This window comes from Haplochromis burtoni, unplaced genomic scaffold (assembly GCF_018398535.1).
Source record: "Haplochromis burtoni strain Fernald_Lab_line unplaced genomic scaffold, NCSU_Asbu1 Contig_195, whole genome shotgun sequence".
NCBI lineage: Eukaryota > Metazoa > Chordata > Actinopteri > Cichliformes > Cichlidae > Haplochromis > Haplochromis burtoni.
In genome coordinates this window covers 887,678-897,123 of record NW_024582556.1, presented here as the reverse complement: position 1 = coordinate 897,123, position 9,446 = coordinate 887,678, and the positions used below count along the sequence as shown (strand labels likewise).

The 9,446-nt window shown below is 39.8% G+C and overlaps 1 protein-coding gene across 1 annotated transcript in view; it reads left to right on the top strand.

Annotated features, from left to right (window-relative positions):
- The window catches only part of ly75 (lymphocyte antigen 75), a gene marked incomplete in the record, with an annotated part of 27,209 nt that overhangs the window by 3,763 nt on the left and 14,000 nt on the right, over nucleotides 1–9,446 (top strand). The window contains 11 exon segments of the mRNA XM_005935253.3: nucleotides 822–995; nucleotides 1,489–1,650; nucleotides 2,643–2,762; nucleotides 3,359–3,499; nucleotides 4,699–4,887; nucleotides 5,168–5,328; nucleotides 5,463–5,570; nucleotides 5,989–6,077; nucleotides 6,181–6,344; nucleotides 7,770–7,969; nucleotides 8,234–8,376. Of these exon segments, the coding sequence (XP_005935315.1) occupies nucleotides 822–995; nucleotides 1,489–1,650; nucleotides 2,643–2,762; nucleotides 3,359–3,499; nucleotides 4,699–4,887; nucleotides 5,168–5,328; nucleotides 5,463–5,570; nucleotides 5,989–6,077; nucleotides 6,181–6,344; nucleotides 7,770–7,969; nucleotides 8,234–8,376 (1,651 nt within the window).

The following is a 9,446-nucleotide window of genomic DNA, read 5'->3' as shown; positions in this document are numbered from 1 at the left end:
ACAGACATACAGGCACACACAGATACAAACATCCATTCCCACCCTCATGCTCTCATATGCACTTAAGTTTAAGCTCTTGATTAAGGACACTGAAGCTTATGCAAGAAGAGGAGGTGCTCTAGAAGTACATGATGCAATACCAACCAGACCTGATCGACTGCCACGTCTGATCCACGTATTTGAAACAGAAGAGCATCTTGTTTATTGTCATTTTTCATGTCTGCAGTAACATTTAGAGAGAAGTTCTTCTTCAAATGGCCCATTATTATGTGTTCAGATCCTTTTTGTGGCAATACAGGAAAATTAGTTTGAGTGCAGAGAGCATGAATATTAAATTCAATCACAATGATGATGCAGACTGAGCTGAAGATGCACTTACATGCTACGTTTAGCATTTAACTGAATCAAAACTCCTTTCCTGGGACTTTGTTTCTTTTCTGTCACTTTCTGTCACTGAAGCAATAAACAAAGCACAATTTTTGCATCGTCTTTGATTTCAGTTTCTGCACAGACTTGTTGGGGGTGCAGGAAGGAAGAGAGACGTTGGCTTATAAACAAGCCTAACCTCCCCTTCTTCACATTCATTTATTTATCAGTATACAGGAATTGATCTAAGGAGTAGGATGAGCTGTCTATATTGGAAGCTCACGTTTGATTGTGTGTATTATGGTACGAAGAAGGTGCTTTGGTGTTTGCAGGAGGGCGTCAAATTTCATCTCATCCGTCGCTGCTGCGAGATGATTTACGAGTCGTCGAAATGAAACGACTACCACGGGCTTGAAATAGATCTTTGACTTTGTTCACTTCTTCTCTCGGTGCAGTCATCCATACCATGGATGGGAACTCTGCCGGCAGCCCCTGTGAGTTCCCCTTCAAGTACAATAACAGCTGGTATCATGGATGCCTCCCCGATGCAGAATTCCCTGGAATGTCCTGGTGTGCCACCTCCTCAGACTATGACCAAGACAAGAAGATGGGACGCTGTCTGAAACCTGGCACGTTGTATTTTTATTTACTTGTAGTTTTAATGGTTTAATGTTTTTTAACTGTTTCTTTATTCACCAAGCCACTAACATATTTATTTTTGAGAGCATTTAAAGCAGAAAATTTTTTTTTGGTGTGGTCATTTCCAAATGATGTCGTTGCACAGTTTAACCAACAGGGCGGGGTCAGCTCCATTAATAGTTAGCACTGTCTGCAGCACATGTAGCGGTATAACTTTAGACTCATATTATATATAAAGAATATATTCTTATATCAACATCAAAATATTTACCCTATTTAAAAAAGTTACCCTAATAATCTTTTTGTATATTGTTATATTAATATAACAGTTCACGTTCATGATATTAATGACTTAAACATTCTCGTTGCACATAAATGTGTCCAAGCTTAAATCCACTTTTATTTGTTAATATTGAATATCCGAAGCTACATGAAACACAAACTGTTGATAATGATACTGTTGTTGTGTCTTTGACTTTGCAGAGGAGGGCTGCCAGACTCTTTTTACTGGTCCAGACGGCGATTCATGCTATGAGTTTGTCACCAACGGTGCGGTGACCTGGCACGAAGCTCTGGATTCGTGTCGCAGTCAGGGAGCAGATCTGCTTAGTTTCTCTGGGCCCGATGAGCTCAATTCTACAATCTGTAAGACTGACTTACTACTAGTACTTCTATTACTGCGGCTACTTCCATAATACAATTAAAAAAACACAAAGGTTTAAAAAAAATAAGTACATTCAGATTGTCTTTGTGACAGAAATGTCTCATTTACAACAAAAAATTGCAATAATGGTGACATGAGTAATGCTCGAGGATTTGATTTTAAAAGAAGTATAAATAAGTAATGAGAAAAATGATTCAGATCGTCACTGTATGAGCAGGCCTGTGCTTCTCAAGGTCTTGAACTATTAGTCACACAACCTGGAAATAAAAAACACACAAACACACTTTTTCTACCTTTAGTCAGTCAGAACTAATCCTTCTAAAACAATCCTGTCTTAATGTAAATATTTTCTGTACTGTGGTGATTTCTAAATGACTTTATTTAAAGTTTCTTTCTCCTTCCTTCTATCGCTTTGTTTTTTAGTAGTTTATTAGTCTGCTTCTCCTATTTAGTGTTCCTTGTGTGACAAGTAGAGACGTACAGAAAGGAAAAGAATCTGTGAACGACTGCAAACTTTCAGTCTAAATAAGTCCTGGGATTTTTGTTCTTACTTTTTTATTTGTCATAGAAGCCACATATTTTTCATTTCCTCAATTTGTTTTATTTATGTCCTTTGCTTCTTAATCGTCATTCTTTGGGATTTTCAGTGGATGATTACAAAAGGGTGAACTGTAAAATGTTCGCCTATACAACCCCATTTCCAAAAGAGTTGGAGCACTGTGTAAAATGTACATTAAAGAAACTGAATTTAATGGTTTGCAAATCTCACAAAATCTTACTTTATTATCATCAGCCTGCAACTGGATGCATGTGATCTTCAGGCCATCTTTTTGGAATTGAGATTGCATCTAAAGAGTAAATGAAACAGCTGTGGAGGCTCAAAGTTTCAACTTGATGATTGAAACTGCATTAGACTTACAATTTCCTTCATTACATTTACTTGTCCTGTGCGCTGTGGTGTTGCATTGTGCAGTGTTGGACGGCCTTGGAAGAATGCCGGAGAGGATGTGGATCGGCCTTCACCAATTAGATACTTCTCAAGGATGGCAGTGGTCAGATGGCTCTCCTCTCTCCATGTTACGCTGGGAACAAGGTAACAGTGAATATGAATGTATTTTTCACCTGTTACTTACTACTCATTCTCTCTGAGAACTGTGCTGCACATGTTCTCATTTTGCAGCCTCGTTTGTAGGCTTTGTTTCCACAAAACCAGAATAACACAGTTTCACTTGCCAGAAACACCTGGTCCTCTCACCACACCAAATCTTGCATCAACGCTGTGTTTCTGCTCGTCTATGAAAGGGAGCGTTGGTGTCGGTCAGAGAAACAATGAAACTAGTGTTGTGAAGAAACCCACTGTGCCACACACTGTGACACTGGGACTGCTAATGTTGTTGAATGACCCATTTACAGTACTGAGTAATGCCTGCTAGCTTTTGTAATGTGTATTTCTTCTTAACGAGAGCAAGCATGAATGTAGCATGAAGTATATTGCAGTCATTTAGTTTTCTATTGATATAAACTCTTTGTGATTGCTCTCATCAGCAAGATTGTGCTGGATCAGAGAACTCTGAACTTCTATGTAAAGCACAGTTGATATGCTAAACTTTGAATGATACCCACATCTCTTGTCCTTCTCGCAGTGACTGTTTATTTTTATTGATATTTGTGTGGTTATATATTTAACAGGAATGCCCTCCACCTCCATCATCATTCTGTCAGACTGTGGAGTCCTGAACTCCAAGAACAACTATGAAACGATGGCGTGTAACAGGCGGCTGCCATACGTCTGCAAGAAGAGAGTCAATGCCAGTGAGACAACAACAACAGGTGAGCTGGCTGCTGACGCTCAGCAGTTACACTTCTATTGAGTCATACTTACAAAAAAAAAAGAAAGAAAAAGATTTGAGCGCCGATTTGGTTCACCACATATACCGCAGGGCTTGTTGCGGCAGTCTGGGTTTGGTTTGGGGCTCTTTGTTGCGTTTCTTCCCCCGCTTTCTTTCATCGCTTTCCTGTCTAAATCTTCACCGTTCTGTCAAATGAATGTAAAAATAATGTGCTAATCCTAATGGCCCTGCTAAGCTGTGCTGATACGCAGTAATGCTTTTGAGATGAATTCTAATGTTAGCCTGCTAATAGGTTTACAATAACAATGCTAACAAGTATTCTTAGTTTAGTTTGTCAGCTTGCTAAGGTCTCAATAACAGAGGGCAACTATCTGGCAACTACCACATACAAAAGAAAGATGTATATTTCCCAACTGACCAGGGGTTGCAGCAGGTATACAGCGCTGCACCAAAGATCTTTTCGTGATTGCTTTGACTGCTAGCAGGTTGCCACGGTTGCTGATCGTTTGTCTGGAAGTCTTATCAGACTGCAAACAGTCTTTTAAATACTTCTCAGACATCGAAAAGTATAATGCAAACTGGAAATGGACAACATTTGTCTTCAAAGTCAAAGCTGAACCTTTTGAAATGTGCTGGTTGCAGTGGGGAAGTGTTGTAGAGTTAATGGCAAGCATCTAAAGACAACTTGGCATCTTCCAACTGTTGGCAACTAAGGCAATCACAATCTGTTGTTGGTGCAGCACCCTCTTCGTAAACATTTTCAGCCCAGAAGCTTTATGACCATCTGCCCAGCCAGTAGTCAGCGAGTGTTTGCAGACACGTTGGTGTCTTTTATGCAAATAATGGGTGAACACAGTAATCTGCTAGTAACCAAAGCAATCATAACATTTTTAGTGCATTTCACTAAGCAGCCGGCAGCAACCTCAAGCATCCATTCACCAACAGATTGGGGAATATACATTCTTCCTTAACATAATACAATAATATAATAAGGTTGAGCCTCTTCTGTCACTTTTTTCTCACAAAACATTTTCCTTTTTTTCTTTCAAAGTAATGGTTTAAGGATAATACAGCACTGTGGATGTTGTACAAAATATGAAGCCCTCTAAGTTAAATAGCCTTGATCTAAAACGCCCAAATTCCCTCAAGGCCTCTGTGTGACTTGACTTCTCTCTACAGATTCTTTTGTCTATAAAGAAACGTTGTGTAAGGATGACTGGGTGCCGTGGAACGGACTTTGTTACAAGTTGATGGAGCAGCCAAAGAACTTCAGCGCTGCCCAGGAACAGTGTAAAGCTGAGAATGGAGTGTTAGCCAGTTTCCACACTATTGACAGCAAAGAGATGATCAGCACTAATTTCCACGGAGGTAAAACTGTGCAAGTTTCTCTTGTGTTATAAATAATTGTATAATTAATATATTACCGGTAATGAGTCTTCCTAACATGTTCTCATTTTCTCTATTTATGTACAACATGTATTTTTTTATTTTATAATAGAGCCATACAGTTAGTACTGAAGTATCGTGATTTACACCCTACTGCCTTATTTTTGATGAGAATGATTTCCAGGCCTATGCTTTCACTGTTCGAGTCAAATTTAAACAAAGCCTGAAATTGAAAATGTTTGTGTGTGTTACTGCTCATCAGATGGCAAGACTTTAGATGTGTGGATCGGTCTGGTTGGTGTTGGCACGAACTCCACCGTTTTCAACTGGACGGACGGAGCACCCATCACCTTCACTTACTGGGCTCCATCACAACCGGTCCAGCCCACTTCGGATACCAGCTGTGTCTCCTACACTGGAGAGGTCTGTGTGTGTTGGTGTAACACACATCCACTGTACTCAAGCCTTGTGTGCACATTTGTGTATGTACTGCCAAGAGCATTACATTTGTCCTGTTTGAGGTCTTACAGAAACGCACGCTGTCTGTTTTTCCACAGTTTCATAGTTGGCGGATTGAGGATTGCACACAGATGCTGGCCTTCATGTGCCAGAGGAAAGGAGAGGTCAATGAATCAGCAGCACAGGTCGGATGTAGCTCGAAAGATGTGAGTATTCTCGCAAACAGCAGTATTTTACATTTCCTACTAAATGTGTGGTGAGATACTTCTACGCCTCCACACCAGCAATTAAATTTCATATGTTAGAAGGATGTAGAACCCATGCATATGTTTGGTGGTGTTATAACGAGAGCTTACTGTAAGGGTCAGATGATTTTTATGGCACTATGGAGTCATAAAGGAGTTGAGAAGCAGATGCCGAGCTCTATTGGCAGCTGTTGCGGATAGAAGCAAATAGATTTGTAAACTGAAAACAAAACTGTAATCCTTGATGGTGGGGGGAAAAAACACTCATGCGACTGTTGACAAGAAATCCTGTTGCAAAAAACAGCATGCATGTCGTAACTTGAATTGTGAAAGAGACGTAGTTCTAGCTTGCAAAATATGACTGTTTTTAACTGACCAGGGTTGGAAGAGACATGGAAACTCCTGTTATAAAGTGAACATGACGCAAGTGTCCTTCAAGGACCATTGCTACGTCACCATAAGAAACAGGTAATCAAAAGCGTTTTTGTTATCAGTCCAAAAGATGACCTATATTACATTTCTGTGGTTTTGCAGTTAAAGAAACTCACTCACATTTGACTGTTCTTTCCAGGTTTGAGCAGGCCTTTATTAATAGTCTGCTGCAAGAGACGGCAGGCAAGGAAACTCAGTATTTTTGGATAGGGTTGCAGGACATCAACAGAGAGTACAAGTGGGTGAGGGCAGAGGGGTCGACGGATGTGGCAACATACACCAACTGGGGCGTGTTTGAACCAGGTACAAAGACTTGAGGCTAATGGCTAAAGTATCTGTATATAAAATGTTATAGCAGACTATAGTGTTACAACACATTGTATTTAATTGTGAACCTCTAATAGTAGTTTCTTTATACTGTGGAGGCTCAGATTTACTGATTTTTTTATTTTTTTTCTCAACCATTTAGGTTTTTAGAAATGTGAAATTTACCAGACACACTCATATATTATACCCCTATAGCTTGGTCATTAACAAAGAGCCTGCCATGAAATGAGAAGGCTATGACGTGTGAGCCTAAAGTTTGATGAATCTGACCTTTATAATCAAAATCCATACCTAGTGTAAATATGGCCATCCCCCTTTTTATATGTTCCGTATACGCTATTCAGAGAAATGTCTGTTCACCTCAGAATACTCGCTAACATGCAGTCAACATAATAAAAAATGATCTAGTTCTTAGCATTCCTTAAAAAGAGGTAAAAAAGAGGTAAATACAAGCCAAGATGTTTACATTTTTCCATTATTTATTTAGCAAAAACAAAGCCAAGATGCAGAAGTGGTGTAAAAATCAAACCACTTTTAGCAGCAGTCACTTTGAAGTAATTATTATTTGACTTTACCAGTCTGCCATGTTGGTGAGGAGGAATTTTGGCCCATTCTTCTTGACAGCGTCGCTTCAGGCATTTGTTTATACACAGCAGTCTGAAGGTCCCACCCAGCATTTCAATCAGGTTGAGGTGTGGATTTTACCAGGGCATTGCAACATCTTGAGTCATTTCTTTTTCAGTCATTTCGTTGCAGATTTACCTCTGTGCTTTGGATTGTTGTCCTGCTGCATTACATTATTTTGGGACAAGCTTTAGCTGTTGGACAGATGTCCTCATATTTGACTCTAGATACTTTGATATGCAGAGGCGTTCACGATTGACTCAATGATTGCTAGCTACTCAGGTCCTGTGACTGCAAAACAAGCCCAAGTCATGACCCCTCCACCACCGTGCTTGCCACAGTTGGCATTCTGTTGATGTGCTATGTTTGGTTTTCACCAAACATGGTGCTTTGGATCATAGACGGATATCTTTACTTTGGACTTGTCTGTACACAGCAGATTGTTCCAGGGCTCTTGTGGCTTCTGGCTTGATTTTGGTGACTGTAAAGATAAATGATATAAATCCCTATTGGGTGGTATTGGTTACACCAAAAGATGCAGAGCTGAACTTTCTTTTACTTCTATCAGTATCTTATATGTTTGTGTGAGAATATATGTTATATATAATCGTATATGTTATAATAGATGTTTAACAAATGAAGACCCAAGTAACTTAATCGACTGCTCCACCACAATATGTCATAACATCAATGAACTGGTTATCGTAACAGACACAATCTACGTAATAAATGTCACTTTTAAAGATTGAATTTCATTTTGCTTCATTTTCTTTATAGATCAGCAAGGAGGGTGTGTTGCAATTTCCACTGCAAAGCCTTTGGGTAAGTGGGAGGTGAAGAACTGCACTCTCTTCAGGGCCGGCACCATCTGTAGAAAAGACCTCATTACACCTCCTGCCCCAGAACCAGAACCAAACCTTAATGCATCGTGTCCTAATGGCTGGGTGTCCAGGCCAAACATCAAATACTGCTACAAGGTGTGTGTATGTGTGTGTCTCTTTAAACAGCACCAATAAGAGATGGCTCTTTTGTTTTGGTTTTGGTTTTTAGCAAAAGTGAAAATGGTTGTAAGTAGGAGTGGCAAAAGCACTGCACTGATTTTACATTTTGAAGTCTTTTTACAAGGCTTCAAGATCATTTCTCCTGAAAGGAAGTAATATGTAGTTTGGTTCTAGCTAAACTGAGTTTTTTCACAATCTACACCATCTAAGCTGTCTTAAATTCTTCTTTCACCTTGGCAGGTGTTTCATGAAGAAAGGTTGAGCAGGAAGCGCTCCTGGGAGGAGGCCATGAGGTTCTGTCAGGCTCTAGGAGCCAATCTTCCCAGTTTCACAAACTTGGATGAAATGAGAGCCCTACACTTCATTATGAGAGAGACCATCAGGTAGGCACACAATCAACACAAGTTGTGTTTCCTGTTATAAGTAACAAAGGGCTACTGTCATGCATCAAGTCACAAGTCAAGCACAGGAACACGCAATACTGTCTGAACTATTGTTTGTATACCAGCAGAAAGAAATGTATTTGTTTTTGTCACATTAAAGGAAAAAAATTGCCCAAATTGAATTATTTAAAAAAAAAAAAAAAAGAGCAAATGAGGTTTCAAAATTGTGAAAAATGAGCATCATTCCTCACTCTGGATTTCTCTGGGGTTGTGTCTGTTAAGATTGCTGATTGGCAGCTCTCACATGAATCTCCCTAAATCATGTTCTACTAGAGGTTTCTTCCTGTTAAAAGGGAGTTGTTTCTTCCCATTGTCACCAAGTGCTTGCTCATAGAGGGGCATCTACCGGTAATTCTTGCCATTTTCTCTGTGTTATTGTAGGATCTTTTGTAGGATTTCAGCTGACTGTTTTTGTGAATTGGTGCTCTATAAATAAAACTGGCTGCTGAAACCAGCAGGCTAAAGCTCGGTGAGAGCTGGCTCACCAGTAATAGCGGATTGTCTGTAAAACTCATCTTAGTTAGTGAAAATTTCCAAGTGTAAAGTCATTATTAAAGAGACAGCTGTCAGCGTGGCTCTTCTCAAAAGCAGTTCTGTTCTGTATTCATAGAAAATGTATGACCAGTTGCAGGAAAAAGGCAAATCTGTATAATCAGGCCCCATCTTTTCCTAAAGACCTCATAATACTGGATTATCCCAATAGAGCACTTAGTTCTCAGACTGCTGGCTCCCTTGCGGCTCCTTGAGTTAACGGTAGAATGGAAGGCAGAGACTTCAGCATTCACATTGCTGGGGTTTTGCCCAAACACTGTAGGGTCTTTACCCTACCTACATTATAAAATGTGTGAGCCTATATTAGCGCTATATAAATTTGAATTAACTGGCTAGTTAACCATATGGTAAATGGCCTGTATTTGTATAGCGCTTTTCTAGTCCGTAAGGACCCCTTTACACAACCAGTCATCCACCCATTCACACACACATTCACACACTGGTGATGGCAAGCTACA